This window comes from Equus asinus, chromosome 10, assembly GCF_041296235.1.
Source record: "Equus asinus isolate D_3611 breed Donkey chromosome 10, EquAss-T2T_v2, whole genome shotgun sequence".
NCBI classification, from domain to species: domain Eukaryota; kingdom Metazoa; phylum Chordata; class Mammalia; order Perissodactyla; family Equidae; genus Equus; species Equus asinus.
The window spans coordinates 28152754-28178365 of record NC_091799.1 but is presented as its reverse complement, the minus strand read 5'-3'; the positions used below and the strand labels follow the sequence as shown (position 1 = coordinate 28178365).

Sequence of the window (25612 nt, the reverse complement as noted above, 5' to 3'; positions counted from 1 at the left end):
CAAATCATCCTCCAGCTTCTTTTTGGACATGTTTAATGATGCAGAACTCACTACCTTTTTAGGCCTCCAGTTCCATTATGGGACAGCTCTGTTAAATCTAGATGGCTTCCCATCCAGGAACTGCATTTCTCATCCTAAGCATCAGACTCAGACTCAGAGTTACATGCTTTATGCTATTTGGACACCCTTTCTGAAGTGCTCAAGCCTGCCCCCTACCTGGGGGTCATGCTAAGATTAACCAACTAACTCCCCATCCCAGGAACTGTAAGGCATTCTTCGTGGCTTCTGATAAGCTGTATATGTCTGAGTGTGTGTGTATGTGTGTGCACGTGCGTGTGCATATTGGAGAAATAGAAGGGGAAGCAATGGTGGAGACTGTAAAAAAAGACAAGTCACAAAATTGCCAAATCCTGGGACAACTGATCTCCTGATCTAACATAATTTGCAACTTCTTCTCTAAATACACAAGGAATAAGCCCAATCACAGAGGGACAGCTAAAGCACAGTGACTTGCTTGGGTTTGAATTCCAGCTCTTCCATTTCCAGCTGGGTGACCTTGGACAAGTTGCTTAACCTTTCCGAGGCTCTGTTTCCTTATCTGTAAAACATCAATAATAGGAGTGCCTAAACCTTGGAACGTTTGGAGGATCAATGAGAAACAGAATCCAATGAGGAATTTACAAATTCTAGGGTGTCAAAAGCATTATCAGAGGTCATTTATTCCAGCCGTTGGCCTTCAATTCAGCATTATTCAATTCTCCTGTATTTCTGAATCTGTAAATCTTCCCTTGTGACCTGCCAGTACTTTAGCCACACTGTCAGAAATTTCTCCTTAAACTACCTGCTTCCTACCTATAGAACGCAGTAGACGGGGTAGAATTGAACGCTTAAGTCCAAAGCTATTGTCAGACCTCCTGATTTCAGATCTTGGGCAAGTCACTTCACCTCTCCAAACTTAGCTTCCTCATTTGCAAAATGAGGATTCTAATTCCTCATTGAACTGGTCTGAGCATCAAATGAGAGACAGCTGATTTCCATCTGTGATCTCACATAGTCCTCGCTATCATCCTACAAAGTAGGGATCGTTGTCCCCTTGTACAGATGAGGGAACTGAGGCTCAGAGTGACACCGTGTAACCTAGAAGAGGATACAGTACTTGTTTCAAGTGAAAGCAGTAAAATCTCTGAGGAAGGTCACACTGTCTGTGGGGCAGGGAGAGGGAACCCTGGACACTGCCCAGTTGCCCAGGAGTGGCTGATGTCTTTTGTTTGTTTGTAAATTAGAATTCTTTTAATAGGTATTTTTAAAAAGGACTAAAATACCCATGTAGTTCTGCTGTGTTATCTGACCTAAAGAAAGTAAGGGGCAGAATGAAGAATCCCCGTACAGCTCAGTGGGCCCAAAAGTGAGCCTCACCACAGACTAAGGCATGCTCAGCCCCCTACCCACTACTCTCGACTTCGATCCCTCTTACTGTTCAAGGAGCAGTCAGTATTGAAGTGTATCATTTACTCCTGCCTTTGAGACAAGGTGGGCCATGCAGTAATGGGAGGCTGAAAAAAAGGCCATGTGTGATCTCCTGCTGCCCTCTAGTGACTGCTTAAGATGACTGCTCTTGGGAAAAATCTTAGTTCTTCCACGCCAAAGAATGATTACTGTGTGCAGAGCAACTTGCTAGGGGCTGAGGGCAGCAGGGAAGACAGTAAAGGCTTAGTTACGATTCAAGGAAGCCTGGAGTAATGACCACGAGGGTTCTGAACAAGAATTTGCTTAGAAGATCTATTCAGGGACAGGTTTGGAGCTAGGCACTGGTAGGGGTGGCAGGTGGTGGTGGTGAAATTATAAATAATGATTTGTTCCGATCCCAGAGTTACACAAGAGTAGAGATCTGATTAAGTGTATCAGCTAGGAAGGAAAAACAAAAAAAGAAGGAGAGGGGAGAGACTAGAGACAAGGCAGAGAGAAGAGATAATTGATGGAGCAGGATGGTGAAGGAAATAGGAAGAGATGAACTCCCAGGTAGCAGTAGCAAGGATGTGGTCTGAATGTCAGACAGATCTCAGTTTGAATTTTAGTTTGATCAGAACTATACATTCAACCCGGTCCTCTTTATACAGTTATACAAGTTGTACACTACAGAATGGTGACAAGGCGAGGATGTGAGTGGGGACGGAATCCAGCTTCACCTCTGCTCCCCATGCATGTGCCCACGGGATTGAATCCAAGTCAAGGAACACCATTTCCGGATTCATACAAAAGGTGACTTACGGGCTAGCTGAGGCCTTCCATCTGACCATGGACAAGCTATGTCCCCTCTTGGAGCCTCTGCTTTTTAATGTATAAAATAAGCTAATAGCACAGACGAAACAACGTTGTTAGAATTTAAGATAATGCATGCCTGTGCCGCTCAAGAGATTTCAGTTCTCACTATTACTGGTATTATTATACCACCTAATTTTATTTTTAAGATGTGGTGGAATGAGCGCTTGAAAAAGGGAAAAGGTAGAAAGGAAATTCACATTTCCAGAGCTTCTAATCCATTCTTTGCCAAGCACAAGACACTGTGGATCTCAATGAATCTTCACAACAGTGCTTTGGACTAGGAATATTATAATTTTTACAGCCACATTTTACAACTGAGGAAACAGAAGTTCTGAGAGGTGTCAGATGCAGCGAAAGACCATTAGGCATTCAGAGGCTGAGTCCAAAGGCCCTTTTCTGCCTAATGGAGCACAGAAGCATCATGAATAGGAGGCCTGCCTTCTCCTCCCTAGGATCCCATTCCTCCTCTTTCTTAAGAATTCTGCTCAAAATGTGTCCCCTCCAGGAAGGATTCCAAGATTAATTCTTCTTCAATTTCTTCCTCCTCCTTCCAGTAGCCTCTTAGGCTGGGAGTCAAGGAGGAAATGCCCAGAAGGACTCATTCCTGGACAAGGCTTGGGGGAACTGGAGGCCTCTGAGATGCTAATGATTGGCCTTAGATGAAGACTCCCAGATCTTCCCGTTTGGACTTGACCCGGGGGCAGCAGAGCATGCCAGACCACCCTGGGGCTGGTGGGAGGTTGCCAGGTTCAAAAGTTCAGGAGGGTGTGAACCTAGGGTAGAGTGTGTTAGAGGCTTTGGTGTGAAGAACCATCAGAAGACAAACTGGCACCCTCTGATCACTTTTCTAGAGGGCTCACAGTCTTACTTTTACACTTCTAAGTATTTTCATCAAAATCTTAACAATACTCAGGTTAAAAGATCACCTTTGAACATGAAGACAGGCAATAGTTTTGGAGAACATGTTCAAGGTGAGTTACTTCTTGCATTAGCTCCCTCTTCCCTGTAGCTGTGCTGTGAGGGACACAGAGAGAGACTAATGAGCCCACCCATCAGTAAATAAAATCAAAATAAAGGGCTGAAATCCATCAGGGATTCCCTGTCTTATCATTGAGGAAATCAGTAAAATTAATACTAATAATAGCTAGAATTTTACAGGCACATATTCCAGGCCAAATGTTCCGCTCTTTGCTTTGCATATATTATCTTACACGGTCTGTGTAAATCCTAACAACAATGAGAGGCAGGTTTCATTATCGCTTTTTAAGAATGAGGATATGGAAGCTCACAGAGCTGAAATCAGGGGCTGGAGAGAACTGGGTTTCCACTCGGACCCGTCTTGTTCCTAACCACTTCTCTACTATCTTCAGCTGCCTCCGTTCTGCCAGATGACTGGAGATTCAGGCCTAGGCAGTTCTAAATTCTGGAAACTGAACGTGCAACTTCTGTTACTTCTGCCCATTGCATCACAGTGATTAGCAGTAAAACCCTTAAAATAAAATCAAGGGACAATCAACAGGGAATTGGTAGAAAAGCTATGGTGCATCCACAGAATGGAGTCTTAAAAAGGAATTCAGACAGTCTTTATACGTGATTTGGAATAATCACAAATATGTTTTATTAAACGGAAAAAGCAAAATGCAGAACAGTGTTTATAGTGCTTTCTTTTAGGTAAGAAAAGAGTATAAATATATAGATATATGTATTATCTAAATATACATGAGATTTATATATAATACATATTATATCTACACACCGATTACACACATAAACAGACATATTTTTTCACTAAAAAACACTGAAACAATCAAAAAACTAAAAAAATGGTTACCCATGGGGTAGCAAGAGCATAGGGTCAAGGCGACAAGGATAGAAGCCAGAGTTTTTTGAGTATATCAAAAAAGAAAGCCAAAAACAATCTACAAATTATATGCAAACTAAAAAAAACCTAGCTATATATCAATTTGTGGCATAACCACACAAATAAATAATTATGTCAAGTGGCTTTAAAATGCAGCACTGTTATTTTACATGCTTAGTGAGAAACATTCCAAAGGAAAAATTATTTGCAAATAAATCTTAAACTAGATGTAATGACTTACTGCTAGTTGTGATACTGGAATCATTATTTTGAAACTATTATGTGTATATCATGGGCTACAGCAAACAAGGCATTACTTTCCTGTCATTAGGAACTAATATTATCAGCATAATAGGCACTCAGTCCAGGTATAAAGTCAAAGAAGTTGAGAAAAATTCTGTACACTGAAATTTAAACTTGAAATCATATAAACTTATGATTTGTTTTTCTCTTTTTAAAAAATAAACATTTCATAGCTCTGCAAAGGTCTAGAAGTAATGGCAACCTAGTAGCAATGAATATCTTGAATGCCCAGACTCTTGTTTTTAAATACCATTTCCCACTAAAAGGAACAAAAGATTCTTGGAAAGATTCCTTATTCCAAGTCTGGAATACGTATGGTGCAAACTGAGCCTGGGATATCTTGCTGTGCCAAAAAGCAAGATAGCTGCCAAAGACTAATGTGGTCATTTCAAAAGGACATAGAAGCCAATTTAGAGGGGCTCACACTGGCCTAACATTGAACAAATGGAACATCAAAGTGAATAATGACTGCAATTGATTGAAATAGATCAAATAAATAAATTTCCTGTACTTCATAACATTCCTCAAACCAATGATCCTCACCACTGGAGATGGCTAGGAGACCAGCTCATTAGTCTGAAAATTGATAGAAGAATCAAGTATTAGTCAAGCTTTTATCATATGAACTGGATTTCAGGGTAACCAAATTTTTCCTTATGGAAATATTGTAGATAATAACAGCAGGAAGAATGACAGAATTAGAAAATTACCATTTTGCAATCCCTAATAAAATAATAGGTCTAGGCAGCTATCATCAATGAATCCTAAAAACATTAGCAGAAGGGCTAATGGGAAAATTTTTAATTGATGGAAGGGATTTATAGTACCTGGCCTGCTGATCAATCTTAACATCACTAACAGTTGTAAACCAGACATTACGTGCCTTTGATCTGATACCCCAGGAAGTACACGGCACGGCCTGCCTACTTCAGTTTGCACTCCTTGGACCCATGGATGGTATTCAAGGCTTTGTGAACTTGTACAGGGAAAAATATACATCTTTATTTTCAGTATCCTCTAAATGCAATTTAGCATTTCCTTAAATTATGAATGCAGGCAACAAACAATAGTAATGTAGCACTTCCTATGAACTGACACAAATTCATATATATTTCTATCACATTACAGTTGTTACAAATATTTCTAAATATTTATGTTCAACACTACTTAGAAATTATGATTGTTATTAGACTCTCCACTAGATCTTGTCATTAATAAAGCAGCACATATATTACTACATTACAAATTTTTTTATATTTCGATAACTATATCTTGATATAATTTCTTTCCCGTGTAGTCTCCACGTACTTAACTTTATGCATTTAAAAACATTATTCTGATAAGGGAGTCTATAATTTTCATCATTCTACACAAGAGGTTCATGGGACAAAAACGTAATGAATCCCTAGGAGAGAGGAACACGTTTAAAACACACCAAGAGGAAGCAATCAGCTAAATCTGCAAAGTGGAAAATTCTAAAGAACAAATGAGTCAATATCTTCAATTAATAACAATACAGGCAAAATTGCAGATGCAGATATTATAGATTAAAAGGGAACTAATACAACATGTAGACATTTTGATCCTTATTTAAACACACCTACTATAAAAAAGATATTTTGAAGCAATTAAGGAAATTTGAATATCAACTGCTAGATGTGATAATGATGTTGAGATGTGTTAAAAAAAATAATTATCTGCCAGAGATACATAGTGAGCTATTTATAGGAGGAATGACAGGATATCTGGGATTTGCTTTAAAAGACTCCAGCAACAAAAAAACAAATTGGGGGTGAGGAATAGCTGAAGCAAATTTCGCAAAATATTGACAATTACTGCAGGGTGAAGGGCACACAGGGACTCAGTATGCCATTTTCTCTCCTTGCATGTGTACTTTTCTCAAAAAAACACTGAGAAAAAAGGGCTGCCAGAAGGATTACACAAAATCAGTAAAGTAGAACGAGGAGGGATTTTTCATATCTATATTATGTATGGTTTTGATGCTTTCTTCTAAATGCATTTTCACTTGTTTTATGTTTAAAACGTTTTAAAAATAGCAATAAAATTCCCCTACTTTTAGAAAAATAAATTAGAATAATGGATAGCATTGACATGAAAAGAATATGTGGGGCAGAGGTGGGCGGGGAGTGTTGGGGAAAGGAGACTGTTTATCTGTTGCCACCCAGTCTTACAGATGGAGTCTACAACTGATGGAGAGAGTAATGGTAGACACCATAAAGAGAAAGCTGGCTGATATCCTGGAGCCAAGAGGACAGGAAATTTGGACTGGGCTTGTGATGCGGGGCTTGCAGAAATAAGACCCATGGGAAAATTCCCAGCAGCCCTCATTTAGCATTGAGTTGAGTTGACGTTGATGACACGACACAGGGAATGTTCTCTGGGCAAGACTTCAATGCTACCAACATTTATCAAGCACCTACTCAGCCAGTGTTTGATTACTGCTGACCTTTGACCATCTACATTAGTTCAAACCATTGCAAACTGGGTCTGGTCAATGCACATAAATGTGTATGATATTAAAATAAACCTTAGGAATTCTGAACCAGCTGTTTTCATATCAGCTCAAGGAAACAAATCAAAAAGAAAAAAAACAAAATCTCCCTCCACAAGGACATTTTGCAGTCTTATTTGTGATGGTTAAATGTTCAAAGATGAGCTTGTCAACTTGACAAACTCATATAGCTAGTTTGACAACTATGAAGGCCAGAAAAAAAAAAAGGGGGATTTTAAGCATTTTCCCATATTAAGTAAATAAAATGTAAAAATCTGATATTTTTTAGAAAAATACCTGCTGGATACCCAGCATGATAAGAATGTATGAATGGATTAAAAAGGAACTGTGTAAATGTTGATACTTATATAAACATGACCAATATAATGGTTATATTAAGGTGGTGGAGAAAGTTGACTCTTTTTAAATGCTCTTTTATGCTTTAAATTTAAACTGAATCCAAGCATCTATTGAGTACTTACCATGGACCAGCTATAGGCTAGACTGAGAAAAACACAAGGATTGAGTATGGCATATGGAGATGAGTCAGAGTTTCAGCAGAAAGTAGACTAACAACAGACAGACAGATAGATGCATAGAGATACATAAATAGAATGAGAAAGGGAGGGAGCCAAGAAAAGAGAAATGGAGGGAGGGAGAAAAGGGGAGAGGGAGAAGGAGGCAGGTAGGAGGGAGGGATGGAGCCTCTAAAAGGCCTGCAATGATCTTACCTCCAGATGCACGCTGCCTATTATCATCTCTTCCATTGGACTAACTTGCTTTTAACCAACAGAATATGGCAACATTGAGGGGATGTCACTTCTGTGATTAGATTACAAAAGATTGTGACTTTTGTCTTGCTTGCACACTCTCTTTTGCCGGCTTTGATGAAACAAGCTGTCATGGAGAGGCTCATGTGGCAAGAAACCGAGGGCAGTCTCCAGCCAAAAGCTGGCAAGGAACTGATGCCCTCAGTCCACCAACCCTTAAAGAACTGAAACCTGTCAACAACTACATAAGTGATCTTGGAAACTGATCCTTCCCCAGACAAACCATCAGATGAGACCCCAGCCCTGGCCAATAACTTAACTGCAGCCTTGTGAGAGACCGTGAAGCAGAGGATCTAGCTGAGCTGTGCTCAGATTCCTGACTCACAGAAACTGTGAGATAAGAAATGTGTATTGTTTTAATATGCAAAGTTTTGGGATAATTTATTATCCAGCGATAAGTAATACAGATAGATATAATTTTATATTATTTCATGAAAAGTCTAGCAATCATAAAACACCTAGACTGAGACAAATTTGGTTAGGATGTACTAGAATTTTAACTCCTTACATTTTCTCCCTTATATTCTAGAAGCAAGAAATTCCTCTTCCTCCTCAGAATTCAGTTGCTAATAAAGGAAGAAGGGAGAATATTTTGTCAACAACAGTAATAATAACAATAATAATAATAATGACAATAGTAGCTAATATTCATAGAGAACTTACTCTTTACCAGGCAGTGCTCTAAAAGCTTGAGATCTATGAAGTCATCTAACACCATTCCTATGTGGTAGATAACTACTATTATTCCTATTTTGCAGAGATAGAAAGGAAAGTACAGAGAGGCTAAGTAAGTTGTCCAAGGTTACACAGTTTGTCAGCTGCAACAAGGTACGAAGCATTACTTCAAATCATCTAATCTATTCCGCAAAATAACCTTCCAGGTGGGTGGAACTGGGGTTCCAATTAATATGTGACCCCAAAGTCCTTGCTCTTTCTAGACATAGTGGTGGACTTAATACACAAACTTATTTGTAATAATAATAAATGCAATACAATGAAGATTACTACATGCTAGGCAACATCCTAATATCTAAGTGCTTAACATCCAATGTCTCATTTTCTCCCAACAATTCTGTGGGTTAACTATTGTTATGCCCATTTTAAAGAGAATGAAAGAGAGGTTAAACTAGAAATCTTCTTTGTAAACGGAGAAAACAATACTTAGCTCGTATGGTGATGCTATTGGGTGAACTGTCCCCTGAAAAGAGATGTTGAAATCCTAACGCCCATTATGTCAGAATGTGACTTTATTTGGAAATAGGGTCATTGATGATGTAATTAGTTAAGATGAGGTATTGGATTTTTAATTAGGTAAGAAGGAGGTCATATTTAATCTGACTGGGACCCTTATAAGAAGACACAGACAGAGGAGAATGCCATATGAAGATGGAGACACACGAGGAGAAACAACCACAAGAGACTGAAGTTATATTGCCACAAGCCAAGGAATTCCCGGGCCACCAGAAGCTGGAAGAGGCAAGGAATGATCCTCGCTCAGAGACTTCACAGAGCGTGGCCTCGCTAACTCCTTGAGTTCAGACTTCTCTCCTCCAGAACTGGGAGAGAATAAACTTCCCTTGTTTGAAGCCACCGAGTTTGTGACACTTTGTTATGAAAACCCTAGGAAACTGATGCAGGTGGTTTCAATGGTAAACGGTCTCTGCGGTTTTCAGCAAACAGGGTGCTAACTCCCCAGCTGGTCTGAGAAGAGGGTCTAAGTGAGATCTCAAACTATTTGACGGCAACTCTGCCATCTCCCCACCTGCAACACAGGCCCCTGTCCAGAGAAGCTCCTTGTCATTCTGCTGTAACAGGCCGCTCTGAGTCTCTAACGTGGCAGAAACCCAGAGCAGAGGGCAATTCCTGCTCTTCTCTGGTGATGCTGCTCAGACCAGCTCGAGTGTCTTTGCCTTGACAGGATCACACTCTGTGGTCAGGATGACAGCCATGATTGTCCCTGTATTCCTTGACTTCCTAAGCATTGTTATCTCTCCTTCTCTCTTTTGAGTTTTAGAACAAACCTTACTCAATAAAATAAAAAGATAGCTGGTGTCATAAAATGTGGGTAAGTCTTTGGATGGTGGTTCAGAGTGTGTCATGGGCCTGACTGGCCTGGGTTTGTACCCCAGCCCTACCACTTCCCAGGAGGTGACTGGAGGCAACATACTTAATCTCACTGAGTCTCGGTTGTCTCTTTTGTAAGACGGAGCTACTGATGTCTACTTGAGCCACTATTGAGTGGATTAATTGTGACACGTGACAATATCTGTGAAGCGCCCGGTATATTGCTGGTGTTCAAAAAATGGTGTGCTCTTTCCCAACTGACCCTACTGAGTTGTTCTGCAGCTGGAATAACTCTAGGTCAGAAAGGGAACGAACGTGATTTGCCTAAGGTCACATTTCTGAATCTGACTCACTCTGCAACTCTTATGTGCTGGGCACTGTGCTAAGAGAAGTGATGACAAACGGGCATTGTCCTTCAGCCCACTAGTGAAGATTGCAGGGAAGTGGTTAATTAGATCCCAATCTAGTATGTGCTTTGTGAGAAATCATCAAATTACAAGTGCTGCTACTTGCTGAGCATGCAGAGAGCACCTTGGAGTTCCCAGGAGCTCAGGAAGGTGGGAGAAGCAAGCACCCCTTCTCCCCTGGCCCTGCAAGGTTCCGTTTGCATCCACTGGCTGCCAATTTTGAGCAAAACCTGCCACAGGGCCCTTTAGCCCCTGACTGGGCCCCCTCCTGACTCAACCTATTCCTGGCCTGTCTGGTCAAACCCTGGCTAGCCCTGGACTGCAAGTACATCCTTGAAGTCTCAGATAGCTCCAGAGCTCTATGCTAACCCAGGCATCCAGAGCCCCCAGACCTGTTCAAAGGATGCCATGAAGTATACCAACCCAGCCTCCTATTGCCTTCAATATCTGAAATGCTGGGGCTTCTGGAATCAGCAGTCTCAAGAGTGTAAGAGCTAACTGCAATTAAAAAAAAAAAAATATCCTCAATTAAGCGAAAATCTCTATATATCCATAATCTTGGTTAATCCTCATAGCAAACCTCATCTCCTTTTAGAGATAAAGAAATGGACAGAGAGATTAAACAAGGTTAAGAGAGTGGGTTCTCATATAGAATCAAGTTCCAATCTGGGCTTTATACTTATGAACATGTGGCCTTGCTGTTTAACCACCTGGACATCAGTTGCTTATCTACTAGGGTCATTGCGAGGATGAAGTGAACCATCATGTGAAGTGCTCCAGCCCGACACGAAGTGCTCAAAGATGTAGGTTTTGCTACTGTTTTTGATCGCTGTTTTGTCATTATGTAGGGTCACATACCTAAGTGGAGTTTCAAGTCCAAACCCATCCTACTCCAAACCCCTTCCCGCTCCTAGGCTATACTATATGGTCACCTGCAAGAGCCAGTAATTGGCCTCAAACTACCTATACCTAAGCGGCCACAGGTCCTCGCAGCCAGTCGGCCAGACCACCTCCCACATGGGAAGACTTTACCCTTTCCTGGCTCCCTCAAAGCTAGACTTGGATTTGGGTTCCTGGGTACCTTCGATCTGCAGGGAGGAGAGCTCTATCTAGCTTGCATTCCTGTATCCACCTCTGCTGTCGGCCTCCCAGCTGAGCAGGAGGAAGACTCCTTGGGCAGAGCAATTTGTTCAACAGATAAACTTGTCTCTGCGGCTGCGTGTCACAGGGAGAAACGCCAGGCCCGAAGAACTACCTTTCTAATTGAGTTCAGCTTCCGTGCTGGCCCCAGAGTGGAAGTTGCGGTCTTCCTTAGCCCATTTCTCAGATGGGAAAGCTGAGGTTCAGAGAGGCCTTCCTGCGAGGCGCCAGGCTTTGTTGAGGACCACTCCTGGAGGTCGTGGTTTAGCGACAGGGTTGACACACATTGGAGTCCGACACACGAGTTCTGGTTTAGCTCCTGACTCTGAGGGAACTTGGGCAGGCCCCTTTCGCCTCAGTTTTTTTATCTGTACAACGGAGACAGATAGCTGAATGACGTGTTCCTAGGGCTCCGCGGTTCTTAGCTGAGAGCTCTCCCCTACGCGGCCGCTCGGCCCGCCGGACTTCAAGCCCCAGCATGCGTCGGGGGGCGGGGCGCAGTGACGGACAGGCGGCTCTGCGAATTGGTGCCCACTAAGGGGCGCGCGCCGGCGCGTGCGCAGAAAGCGACGGGCGGGTGGGCTGGCGGCGGTGGAGGCGTCGGAGCGGCGGGCGGTCAGGTAGGGGGCGGGAAGGAGGGTCGGGGACGAGGGACCGCGGCCGGAGTCGTGGGCGGTGGCTGACCGGCGGGGCAGGGGGCTGTGCTAGCGTGCAGCGGCCGGGCCACGCCCAAATGGCAGGGTCTGGGGAGCGGATCTGAGGGGCAGGGCCGAGGTGGGGATGGGGGTGGGGCGGCGAGGGGCAGGCTGCGGAGGGGACCGAGGAGCTCGGAGGAGATGCAGCTCCGGGAGGGGAGCGAGGGGCTCTGAGAAGATTCGCGGTGCAGCATCTCGGGAGGTATGAGGTAATGTGGGGGCCCTGAGGAGAGACGGTGTGCAGCATCTGGGAGATGGGAGGGGATCTGAAGGCTCTGGAGGGATCAGGGGTGCAGAATTTCGGAAATATAGAAGAAAATTGGGGAGCCCTGATGAGATTTGGGGTGCAGAATCGCAGGAGACTTGAGGGAATCCGTGGGCAGTAGGCATGGAAGGGGGAGCAAGATCTGAGATCGGAGGGAGCAGGGTCTGGGGCTATCCTAATTGCTAAGGAGGAGGCGTTTTCCCAGGTGGACTCTGGGGAAAATTGAGGGGCTGAGTTCTAGGGGGGCAACATCTTGTTAGCAAAAAGAAGGGACCTGCCTAAGGTTTGAAGGCAACCCGTGCTGTGACATGGGATGGGTAAAAGAGGAAGGAGCAAGGTTGGAGGGTGACACACTGCCTGCTGGAATGCAGGGGATGGGGACTCAGAGTGAGGTGTGAGATTGGGGTGTTAAGCTGGGATGCAGGGTTGAAGTCTGCGGAGACTTAGAAACAGGTTAAAGGAGCTATGTCAGAGGGATTTGGGCGCATGAACGCAGAATTGGTGAAGGTTGCCATATAGAGTCCAAAAGGATGGAATTCTGTATTGTAAGAGAGCTGGGAACAGGATTTGGGGCTGGTTGAGTGGTGGGGTGGGGACATATCATCTGAGCTATAGAATTAAAGGACTCCGAATAGATTTGTGGATTGGTGTCTTGGGATGCTAAAGGAATTTTCCTGAAGTGTCTGCATGGGAAGGGAGGTCTGGGGACCCAAAGACCTAGAAGTAATGCATGAAACGATATATGAGTGTATGAACTTTAGCAGGGTTCAGGGGTTCAGCAGCAAAGTCATAAGTCTTTAGAGATCAGGACTCCTGAAGGAGAGGCAGAATCTCCCTTTTCATCAGGCAGCCATGGTCCTGCCACTGCCTCCACTGTGAACCTGGGCCTGCTGAAAGTGGTAGGCTTGGGGGAAGAAGAGAGTTGTCAAAGGGGGCATGAAGCAGGAGACTATTCAAGGTCATCTGCCTAAGTTCCCCTTTCCCTGTGCCTTCAAATTGTGACAGCACTTAGTGTGTGAGACCTCCAGGGGATGAGTGGAACATGATCTCAGGCCTTATTTTGCTCATCAGTTAAATAAATAGATTGAATTAATCCTATGTAAGGTCCATTACAGCTCGAAGAGGCAGTGGCCCTGTGAATGAGGTGTTTGGGCTCAGAGAGAGACACGAAAAGGCTTACAAACTCATATGTATTGAGCATTTAGTCCTGTGCCAAGTTCCAAAGCAGTGGTTCCTAACAAGGGGTGGTGTTGTCCCCCAGGAGACATTTGGCAATGTCTGGAGATAGTTTTGGTTGTCATAGTTGGGGTGTGGGGTACTACTGGCCTCTAGTGGGTAGACACCAGGGATGCTGTTAAAACCTCCTACAGTGCACTGGATAGCCCCCACCATAAAGAATTATCCAGCCCAAGATGTCAGTAGTGCCAAAGATAAGAAACCCTGCTCTAGAGTCAGATATACTGGATTCAAATCCTGGCTCTATCTCTTCCTAACTTTGTGATCCTGAATGAGTTACTTAACCTCCCTGTGCTTGACTCTTCATCTGTAAAATGGGGTTAATAACAGGACTTACATTGTAGGACTATTGTGAAGATTCAGTGAAGTAAATGATAGTGCTAGTATTTGGTGTATAGTTAGTGTTCAAAATTTAGTAGGTTTCAATTTTTATACCTACTTTCTTACTCAGTTTTTCTAATATCCCTACTAAGTAGGCTCTAGTATATCCAGTTTTACATATAAGGAAACTAAGGCTTAGGAATTGACTAAGGTTCCTTAGCTGGGAATGGCAGAGTGAGGCTCAAATTCAGATTTCTGTAACCTTGTATATTCCTGCTCGTTTTTTCCTTGCTGGGGCCTGCTTAGTCTTATCATCTCAGCCCATTCCCCTCAGTGAAAGGACTGCTCAGTGAGTATGGCTGATATCAAATGAAACTCTAAAGGGGATAAATCTGATTAGGTAGGGAGTAGCCCTGGACTTTGTTCTTCATTTGCTCTTAGACCAGGACTGGTGGGTAGATAAGGGGAGGAGCTTGAGGTTAGCAGGAGGATGACATGAATGGGACTAGAGTGTGAGGTATGGAGACCACTGGCTTGAAAAAATACCTCATACCAGGGATTGAAGCTGAAGGCATACTCTCCAGAGTAATTACTGTTCTGAATGATCTCTTTGGGGCATCTTTCCCCTAGGACAGAGTCACAGCATTTTCTGTCTCAGCTCCAGGACTAGCTACAGCATTGCTAAAGCCAGTTGAGAAACATAGTAGGACTATAGGTCAGAAGGCAAGAGACTGAGCTGGAATATCCACACACACCCCTAAGGAAAATTATGTAATGGGAATTGAATCAGCCTGGGAATCAGAAGCTTGAAATCCAAAACTTCTTCCCCTGCTGCTAAGTTACTAGGTGATCTGGGACCACCTGCCCTTGTCATCTTCAGTCTAGTAAAAATACAAATAGCTCCCATTTATTCAGTCCTTACTATGTGCATCTGTCCTGCCGGTGATCCTGCCAACCATCTAGCTGTTGTTCCCCATTTTACAGATGAGAAAACTAATAGGTTGCATAATCCAAGGCTACATGGCAAGTGGCAAAGTAGGGATGCGAGCCCAGTCAGTTCTGTCTGACTCCTGAATTACTTTGCACTAGTTTTATTAGAAAGGCTTTTCCAACACTTAAGAACCCATACGCCTATGTCGAGAGAGGGGTTGGTAGTCAGAAGTTTACAGGGCCCTTGAAGTGGATCATTGTCTCTGTGACACTCCCTCCATTATGTCCTGGTAGAACAATCAGATTTAAAAATCATTCCTAGGTGCCTTTACCAGCCTGTCAGCCAGACTCTGCCTGGAGCTAATGGTAGCCTAATCGGCTTGGGAACTGTAACTCATCTTTGGAGTGGGTGTGGTTTTATGGCTGTGAGTTGACACACCTGGATTTGAATCTCGGTTCTTCTACTTCCCAGCTTCGAGACCTTGGACAGATTGTTTTTCTCCAAGCTTTAGTTTCCTCGTTTATAAAGAGGAATAACACATACTTCACATGGTGGTTACGAGAATAAGAGATAATGTATAAAAAGTGCCTGACAATAAATGGTCGTTTTCTGAGAAGAAGGCAATGCTGGAAGGGAACTGAAGGTTGGTTTGCCAAATTTCGCTGACCCAAGGAGCCGCTGCGAGTCTCCTCCAAATTCCCATCCCTTCCCTTCGTGTGCCTTTCCCAGGATCTGCTTCCTGATCCTTTAATCAGAATCTCATGATTAAATGAGCATGTGTTGTCTGCAGAAAAAGAAACTGAAAGAGAGTTGAGTGGTTTGAGATGAGTCAGAGGTCTGCTGAGAAAAGGCTGTTGATTTTTCCCTTGTCCTATATTCTTTGAGGCATATTGGCAGCATTGGTGTTACCCAAATGTTTGTGGAAGATGCCAGGGAACCTTTCTAGGTCCTGCAGTTTTAGAGGAAGACAGAGAACTGACAAGCATTTTTCCAGCAAAGTCTGTTATTGATTTAACCTGCCCTTGACATATTTTGGCTATTTCCTTTCCCACAAACATTTCCTTCTGGGCTGTTTTGTGTGTCCTAGACTGGTCCACCTTTGGGGTCCTGTCTGTGTTTCCCTATAAGCCCCCACCTGTTGAGTTTATCTTAGCTGTTTACAGGGGCCTTAAATGCACTGAGTAATTTAAACTGGATTTAGGACTGGTGAGTGTCAGGTGGGGAAGTCACTGACTTTCTTAACATCAGTCCTGCTAGCCACTCCCAGAGAGTGACCATTGGCTTCTGGAGATGGTTATGCGCTTGATTAGCATTCCACTCAAATGCAGGAGGAATCTATGCAGTTTAGAAAGCTGTCATGAAAGGAAATGTGATAAACCTTGCAAAAAACCCAGTCAAACCAGGGAAGTGGGTGAACAGTAGGATAGACCTTTATGTCTTGTAAAAGGAAATGCAGTACTATTTTATGTGTTTTCTAGTTTTTGGGTGAAGAGCTCTATTCACGTCTGGTTTTGCTCAAAATTATATCTCCAATGTTTTCATGGGGCTGGACTCATACTAGGTGCCCAGTAAAGATTTGTTTAATTAATTGCTTCAAGTTCTCCAGTTTTGCTCGTGGCCTAGGCCCCAGGGGGCTGATAGAGGTAAAGGAAGTAGAGATAACTAGAGAACTACCCTGTGGTGGGGCCTCAAGCATTGGATGGAGATTTGAAACCTTAGGTCATCTCTCTTCCTTTGATTCTGAGAGCAGGTAAAACAATCTCCCAGGAAGGCTCAGAATTTTTGTTTTTGAAATGTATGTATCTGTTATCTTGGGTACCATCTCCCTGTTGAAAAGTGCCTGTTCGTTTCTTCTCATAGGCTGGGTGGTAGCTGCCACTGCTATTCCTCAAAACTATTATTTACTGCACTGTTAATTGCATGCCTGGCTTGGTACTGTCCTAAGCACGTTATACACATAATCTCATTTAATCTTTACAATAACCTTGTGAGGAGGATACTTTACAGCCCTTTTTCTTAGATAAACTGAGAGCTAGAGAGGTTAGGTCACTTGCCCAAGTCTCCACAGTTAAGTGGTAGAGCTGGGATTCAAATCCAGGAAGCCTGATCCCTGAGCCCGCTTTCTTAATCTATATCATACTGCCCTCCCCCAGTTCTTGCCTTTTAGCCCTAGTTCTGCCATATGATTTATGAGGTCTTGGTTTCTCTCTCTTGATCTCAGTTTACTCATCTATATTATTCCTTGAGATCACTGCTAATTCTAGCATTCCATATTTAGTCTGTGCTAGAAGGAGCCACAGCAGCTTATTTCCTGGGCAAGAGAAGTTGTGAATTCATTTGCCCATCAGTTTCTAGCATGGGTGTCTCATGCCCTCAATCAAATTCCTTCAAAGCTGACTGGTCCTTTTATTAATCCTTATGTGCCTTTATGTGCCATGAAAGGAGAGACTCTTCATCCTTTCAAAATGGCAGTAAACTGAATGCTTTAATAATACTGTACTAGTTGTTATTGTTGACACCATTCTTGATTGTTACTAAAATTATGATAAATAGCAATCTTTCATTACATACCTACCAGTTTCTAGGCTAAGCACTTTATATGCATTATCCCTAGTTATCACAGTAACCTTCTTATAAAGTAAGAAAACAGGTCTAGTGAAGTTAAATAACTTGCCTACTGTCCCACAACTTGTAAGTGACAGTGCCGACTTGATCCCAGTTCTGTCTGACTTCACGGTTCGTGTGTTTTTTGGTTTGTTTTTGCTTTTTTTCTGCTGTGCTGGTTATTTATATCACGGACCGGGGAAAGCATGGTGATGCAGAAGCGGCTAGATCAGGCTAGGATGTGACTGTAGAATTTTCCTGAGTCTTAGGGCAGCCGGGGCAAACACAGCTTAAGGGTAGATTCTCATCTGGAGGTGAAGAGCTGGGCTAGTATCAGTATGAGATGTGCCGTATTAATCATGAGATCAAAGGAGTGGGAGGTGGGTAAGCTGAGGTGAGAACGACGTGAGGGGTCAAGAGTTGACAGTACAACGTGTACAAGAGGAAACACGTTGAAGGTATTGTGAAGACAGCCAAGATTATAAATAACATGCTGGGGGTTCATCTGATTGGTTTTAGATTTTACGGCTGGCAGAAAATGGGCAGCTAACTTAAAGACTTGGGATGCTATGACAGTTTCTTTCACCTGTCTAGTCTCTTCAGGGAAACTAAGTTCAAATCGACCTTCCATTGGAGTCATTCTCAGAATTAACAATAATTACTGGATGTGTCCTGGATGAGGGGCTGTATTTGCCTTAGCTTCAAATCAGGCTAGGATCCTGCTGAAAGCAGTGTTCCCAGGTCGTGGAAATGGGAGACATGGTTTAGGCTCTTTCCAGGTCTGAGGCTGTCTCCATGCCTGATGCTTTAGTGATGGGAATTCATGTTTCCCTGGCAAAGCAGGGCAGCTTCAGGGCAAGACTCCTTTACATGCTTTTCTGCCTCAAAAGAGCCTAGTGAAGCTGCAGACAGCTGAGATAATTTGGGGTACGGATGTGGCATAGTAAATTCATTTTTAAAGTGGATCGCTGAGACAGGGAAGCAGGGAGCTTTTTAATTGAAGGAGGTGATATGATATTCCAGAAAGCTGGGGAATGAATTTGCTGGTATCTTTACAAGTTGGCAGACTTGTTTAATTAGCTGATCTGCAGTGCCAGCTCTGGGAAGAACAGATGTCCCTGTGCATTGTAAGGTAACATGCTCTGGATCCAAACACCAAATGTTGCCCTCAGTCTGTTGTCCCAGATGATGGAAGAGAGCACTGAAGCTATTTTACTGGTTTAGAATTGAGAAGGTTTGCCTGGATCCTGAGCTGAGTTTTCTATCCGTATTTCTATATTGTCCCCAGACCTATGGCATTTAAGAATTCAGCATTCACAGTTTCCGATTTTCACATGAGATCTTCATGATATGCGGTAATGTGTCATTTTGTAGAGGCATGGATTTGAGTCGTAATAGCTTGCAAGGCTGGTGTGTGGGAGTAGGTCACTCAGCTAATAAATCAATCTAAGCCAGTCTACAGCAGCTAACTCTCATAACTGTATTACTGTTCCTCCTTGTGGAGAAAATTATATGCTACAAGGCTGCATTTCCCAGAGTATGGTCTAGAGAGCACTTGTTAATAAGTGTTATATGACAGTAAAAAAAAAAAAAAAAAAAGCTTGAAATAATAGTAATGTTGGGTTAGACAAAGTTAAACTTATCTGTTTTGTGGGTTCTACTAAGTTTGAGCTATGTGACCTTCAGCCAGTTTTTCTGAGCCTTAGTTTCCTCAACTGTAAAATAGGATAATAAAAATAGTACCTACTTCAATGGGTCATTATGAGGATTAAATGTGATTATACGAAACATCTAGCATAGTATCCAGCAGATAGTAGGTACTAGATAGATACTATTTCCTCTCTAGTAAAAGAGAAGTGTAATTTCAGGGAGGTGGGATTGCCTTCAGATAAATTGTACATGTCTCCTGCTGAATATTTGTCAGATTGCATTCAAAGCTAAACGTGACGGAAATTTGTAATATGTATCTCTGCATTGACTCCCCTTCTTCTGTTTGCCTGGAGGAAGAGTTGACATTTGCAAAGCTTGCTGCATTGTCCGTAAAACCAAGCATGCTTGCCCTCCACCTCCTTCTCCTTGATGGTTGACCGGTTGACCGTCTGCATATCGTGAGACTGCACAGGTGCAGCTGTAGGATTTGCATTTAAGAAGAGCTAAATTTATCCATGTGCCTCACCTTACTACATGTATTCATTCTAATTTTGGTATAAATTGACAATGACATAAGGCTGCAGAGTACTGAGATCTCGTGTTCTACTTCATGAGCATATGTGGGTTAAGGAGGGTGGGAGTATTGATGGCATGTACTCTGTAAAGCAGGGGCTATTCCAGGCCCAAGATAAATTGTCTTCATGAGGCGCTACCATTTTTTTAGTCATCTGGGCTTGAGTCTTCTGGCTGTCTTAGCTCCACCGCTTCCCCACCCTAATCCACTGAGTTTACAAATCTTAGTGATTGCACTTCTGGAATATTGCTCAAATGCATCTTCTTTCCATTTTCACAACCTGCTGCCTAGTTCAGGCTCCCAATTACCTCCCCCAGGCAATTTTGCAGTAGCTTCCAAACTAGTTTCTCTGCTTTTTTTCTCCACTCCATTCAGCTTTGATCATATCAGTTCCTGCTCCAAAACATGCATTGCTTCACTATGCCCATCAAAATGAAGTTCAAAGGTCTTATTTTGGCTCTGTAGACTTTTATCATCATTCTCCAATTCCTAAACCGGTTACTATAATCCCCCTATATTTTCCCACAATTTTAACCTAAGGATGAGAGAAGAGAGACCTAAAATTTAAGGGCTTTTTGGTGCCGAGCCAAATGTTAGCATTTTATACACTACATATACTGCCTCATTTAATCTTTACATTGACCTTATGAAGGCAGCATTATTCTCATGTTACAGACGAGGAAACAAACCCAGAGAGGCTGTGTTCTCTTCTCTTTCTACTTCTGGAAGTTCTTGTCCTTTCCCTTGTTTTCTAACTTTTGTTAAGACTGAGCCCTTTGCCTGGTACTCCCTTTCTCCTATCTCCACATATCTATGCATCCCTCAGGTGTCTATCAAGTGCCATCTCCCCTCAGAAAATTCCATTTCCTTTCAAGTTAGAGTGAATCTCTCCTAGCCCCCATCAAACTTAGTTCATATTTCATTTATGATACTGCTTTCTGCCTTAATTATTATTTACTTAGTTCTTGTCTTCTTTCCTAAAGGTTGAGCATCCGAAGGGCAGAATTCATGTCCTGAAAACTTTAGTGTCAGTATAGTACATGGTCCCTAGTCTTAAATGGGTGGATAGGTGAGTAGATAGAGGGATAAATGAGTGGAAAATACATGTATTTTCTGACCTAATGTTTTGCTGATCAACTAAAGCTAATCATCATCATCATTTTCTGTTTCTCTGGATGATCCCTAGGCCCCCAAACATGACACAGTAAACTCTATACAACACAATAAAAGAGTCTCCGTGCTCTTGCTCACTCAGTTTTCTTTGCTTAAAAGGCCTTTATCTATCTTGTTGCCTTGTTTCTTTCAAGACGTATCTCAGGAGTGTCACTGCTTCTGGGAAGGCTTCCCCTGTTCCTCTAGGCAGAATCCATTCATTACCCCACCCGCTGTGCTCCTGCAGAACTTTGCGTGTAATCCTTTCCTGTACGTAAGTTTTCTAGTAATATAAATTATGAATTTTAGACTTCTCAAAATATAAAAATAATAATGAACATTTATCAAGCATACTACTTTCCAGGTGCTATACTAAGTACATCGTATTCATCATACTATTTAACCCTTCCCAAAACCATATAAAGTAGGCAACATTATTATTTAAATTTTATAGTTGGGTGATGGGAAACTGAGCTTTGGGAAGTTTAGGTTACTCCTTTAAGGTCACACAACTAAATATCCTGAATTTGAATTTTTATCCAGTATGCAATGCCTTGTCTGTTTTGTTTCCTTGTGTGTCACCATTACCTAACACAGTAAATACTTGTTAAATAAGTCAATGACTGAATGAGTGATCATAGTTATTCTCTAAATGTTTCGTGAGTGAATTAATTCTTACAGGCAATGGAATAATGGCTCCTTTTTCTCTTTAGCAGGATTTGACCTTCTGGAGCATGAATACTAAGCTATTCAGTTCTGGGCTGTGCTAGCAGGACCCTTCAAAGGAAGAGCAATGGCCGCAGCAGCAGCTTCTCACCTGAACCTGGATGCCCTCCGGGAAGTGCTGGAATGCCCCATCTGCATGGAGTCCTTCACAGAGGAGCAGCTGCGGCCCAAGCTCCTGCACTGTGGCCATACCATCTGCCGCCAGTGCCTGGAGAAGCTACTGGCCAGTAGCATCAATGGTGTCCGCTGTCCCTTTTGCAGCAAGATTACCCGCATAACCAGCCTGACGCAGCTGACAGACAACCTGACAGTGCTGAAGATCATTGACACAGCTGGGCTCAGTGAGGCCGTGGGGCTGCTCATGTGCCGGTCCTGTGGGCGGCGGCTGCCCCGGCAGTTCTGCCGGAGCTGTGGCGTGGTGTTATGTGAGCCCTGCCGCGAGGCAGACCACCAGCCTCCTGGCCACTGTACACTCCCTGTGAAAGAGGCTGCCGAGGAGCGACGACGGGACTTTGGTGAGAAGTTGGCCCGTCTGCGGGAGCTTATGGGGGAGCTGCAGCGGCGGAAGGTAGCCTTGGAAGGTGTCTCCAAGGACCTTCAGGCAAGGTATAAAGCAGTTCTCCAGGAGTATGGGCACGAGGAGCGCCGGGTCCAGGAAGAGCTGGCTCGCTCCCGCAAGTTCTTCACGGGCTCTTTGGCTGAGGTTGAGAAGTCCAATAGTCAAGTGATAGAAGAGCAGAGTTACTTGCTTAACATTGCAGAGGTGCAGGCTGTGTCTCGCTGTGACTACTTCCTGGCCAAGATCAAGCAGGCCGATGTAGCACTACTGGAGGAGACAGCTGATGAGGAGGAGCCAGAGCTGACTGCCAGCCTGCCCCGGGAGCTCACCCTGCAGGATGTGGAGCTCCTTAAGGTGGGCCATGTGGGCCCCCTCCAAATTGGGCAGGCTGCTAAGAAGCCCCGGACAGTCAACATGGAAGATTCCTGGGCCATGGAGGCTGCAGCCTCTGCTGCCTCTACCTCTGTTACATTTAGAGAGATGGACTTGAGCCCCGAGGAAGTGGTTGCCAGCCCTAGGGCCTCGCCTGCTAAGCAGCGGGGTTCTGAGACAGCCGCCAATATCCAGCAGTGTCTCTTTCTCAAGAAGATGGGGGCCAAAGGCAGCACTCCAGGCATGTTCAACCTTCCAGTCAGTCTCTACGTGACCAGTCAAGGCGAGGTGCTGGTTGCTGACCGTGGCAACTACCGCATACAAGTCTTTACCCGCAAAGGCTTTTTGAAGGAGATCCGCCGCAGCCCCAGTGGCATTGATAGCTTTGTGCTGAGCTTCCTTGGGGCCGATTTGCCCAATCTCACTCCTCTCTCAGTGGCCATGAACTGCCATGGGCTGATTGGTGTGACTGACAGCTATGACAACTCCCTCAAGGTATACACATTGGATGGCCACTGTGTGGCATGTCACAGGAGCCAGCTGAGCAAACCCTGGGGCATCACAGCCCTTCCATCTGGTCAGTTCGTGGTAACTGATGTGGAAGGAGGAAAGCTCTGGTGCTTTACTGTTGACCGAGGAGCAGGGGTGGTCAAATACAACTGCCTCTGCAGTGCCGTGCGGCCCAAATTTGTCACCTGTGATGCAGAGGGCACCGTCTACTTCACCCAGGGCTTAGGCCTCAATTTGGAGAATCGGCAGAATGAGCACCACCTGGAGGGTGGCTTCTCCATTGGCTCTGTGGGCCCTGATGGGCAGCTGGGTCGCCAGATTAGCCACTTCTTCTCGGAGAATGAAGATTTCCGCTGCATTGCTGGCATGTGTGTGGATGCTCGTGGTGATCTCATCGTGGCTGACAGTAGTCGCAAGGAAATTCTCCACTTTCCTAAGGGTGGGGGTTATAGTGTTCTTATTCGAGAGGGGCTCACCTGTCCCGTGGGCATTGCCCTCACGCCTAAGGGGCAGCTGCTGGTCTTGGACTGTTGGGATCATTGCATCAAGATTTACAGCTACCACCTGAGAAGATATTCCACCCCTTAGGGGATGAGAAATATCCATTTCTTCTGTTCTCCAGCCAACTTCCCTTCCGTTATTCCTTGATTGTTGGTGGTACCGTGGAGTACACCCAGTCTGTGTCCTGATTCCAGCTGGGTAGTCTTAGAATTTTAGAAGCTCTGTCTTAGTTTATTTGCATTATTTCCCCCCCTAAATATAGAGCTTTAACAGATGCATTGCCCCAAATAGGAGACATGGTGGGGTTAGCTGAAGCCTGATTAGAACTCAGGCACTTCTGAGCCTTCAGTAGAGAGCCTTTTGCCCCTGTATTTGAAATTTGCCCTTGTAGTGACTCTGTTGATTTTCCTCTCTTTTGGCTTTAATGACATGACCCTGGTCCATTATTTCCTTCCTATTATAATGTGCATCATCTGTGACACTATCTCTTCAACCCTGCTGCATTCAGTGTGCATGCTCCCGTGGGATCTGCTCCACCTTTCAGTGACATTTCAGACATCGTATCCTTGTGGCATGATGTCTCAGGTCTGATCACCTTTACTGGTGTGAAAGCTCATTCATTTAGCACCACCAAGGGAGATATACAGTCCCTTTGGAAAGCAGTACCTCTCAGCTCTGGGGGTTTTGTGCCGTCTTGGATTGGTCTCTAAGTGCAGATGTGACAGAATGGTTTGACCCTAGTTGGTTGGTCTTGCAGGGTTTAGTCTGGACATTGCTTGCCTTTTTAAAGGAGCATATGGATTGGAATTATGCCAAAGCATAGGAAGATGAGAATAAACAAACATAAATGCTAACACAGACAGCAAACACTCTTGGATAGTCTCTAGGGCTCCTCATTTTTCATACTACTTCTCTCCACTGACCTGTGCTAAGAGTTGTCTGCAGAATTGTACAACACAGGCCAGGGCCAACAAAGTGGGGAGGTGGGCACATCTCATTTTCATTACTAAAACACAAAACTGTTGGATCCTTATTCTGTATCTTCCTCAAGTGAGTGCATAATATTTGGTTTCGGGATTTATTTCCATTCCTCTGTGAAGCATTAAATAATTGATAACTGTTTCTTCATCACTCGTGTTCACGTCTTTTAATTAAATAAGGAATTGGGGAGGTGAGGAGAGGGATAAGTGGTACAGTGCTGTTTGGCTTCCATATCTGACACTGCATTCCTTGAGAGCATTAAGGATCTACCCAGGTCAAAATTCAGCCAAAAGCACCATTATGTAAAGATAATCCAGCTCTTACTCCCGCATACATGTGTACAGAGTCAGTCCCCAAGGTCTAGAGTCACAACACCGTGTTCTAAACTGAGCCTCCACCATCTGCTTTACCCTTGTAATTACAGTTCAAAAAAGGAAGATGCTTTGTGCTTTTAAGACCAGAGGTGGTTGAGGGAATTTGTGACAAGGTTCCTCAGGCTTTGGTGTTTATTAAGCAACATAATCTTGCTCTTTAGGTGCAGGGCTGATGGCAAGCCAAAAAGCTATTACCTTGCTTTCATGGAAGCAAAATTTGCTAAGCTGAGCTACTCAAAATTGGTTTTTGGTGGTGGCATCGTTTTTTTGGCTTCTGTTGTGATAGCTGCCAAAGGATAGGAAGGAAGATAATTAAGTGATCTTAAACTAGTTTGTCTTGTGCATTTCACCTAGAGAAAGCCCCATGTTCTGATTATGAAATTGCACCTGATTTTCAAAGATTGTTTAATTGAGAGGAAATTGATCCAACTAAAAGTCCATCACAAATGACTCCATAGTTATTAGAGCCACTTTATCTGTGGTAGCAGCTGGCAGCAGGAGATCTATGTTTGCTGTCAGTGGGGGACTTGCTGAGGCAGTAACAGTGGCCGAAGCCTTTGGCACATGGTTTGCAGCAGAGACATGAATATAATATTGTGGGCTGGCTTGATGTAAACGAGGTCAGGAGGCCTCTAGCTGCTGATGCTTTTGGAAGAAAGTGCCATCACTATTGGCATTCAGCGTTTAGGTACCCCCCATCTCTGAGCTGCGCTCATGCCTTG

At 43.7% G+C, this 25612-nt stretch overlaps 2 protein-coding genes across 12 annotated transcripts in view; one reads left to right on the top strand and one right to left on the bottom strand.

Annotated features, from left to right (window-relative positions):
- ASTN2 (astrotactin 2) overlaps positions 1-25612 on the bottom strand; it is an 829157-nt gene that overhangs the window by 185622 nt on the left and 617923 nt on the right. The window lies entirely within an intron of this gene.
- TRIM32 (tripartite motif containing 32) lies at positions 11950-24663 on the top strand. Of its 4 annotated transcripts, none has more exons than XM_014830405.3 (2): positions 11950-12059; positions 21581-24663. In XM_014830405.3, the coding sequence occupies exon 2, from the start codon at positions 21661-21663 to the stop codon at positions 23620-23622; it is 1962 nt and encodes a 653-aa protein (XP_014685891.1). In that variant the 5' UTR covers positions 11950-12059; positions 21581-21660; the 3' UTR covers positions 23623-24663. The 4 variants fall into 4 exon arrangements, with proteins under 4 accessions (XP_014685891.1, XP_014685892.1, XP_014685894.1 ...); XM_014830406.3 differs by having other exon boundaries at positions 11986-12059; positions 21584-24663; XM_014830408.3 differs by lacking the exon at positions 11950-12059 and adding an exon at positions 12221-12343 and having other exon boundaries at positions 21584-24663.

Coding starts and splice junctions, on each gene's coding strand:
- TRIM32 (XM_014830405.3), top strand. CDS start 21,661: ATGGCCGCAGCAGCAGCTTCTCACCTGAACCTGGATGCCCTCCGGGAA.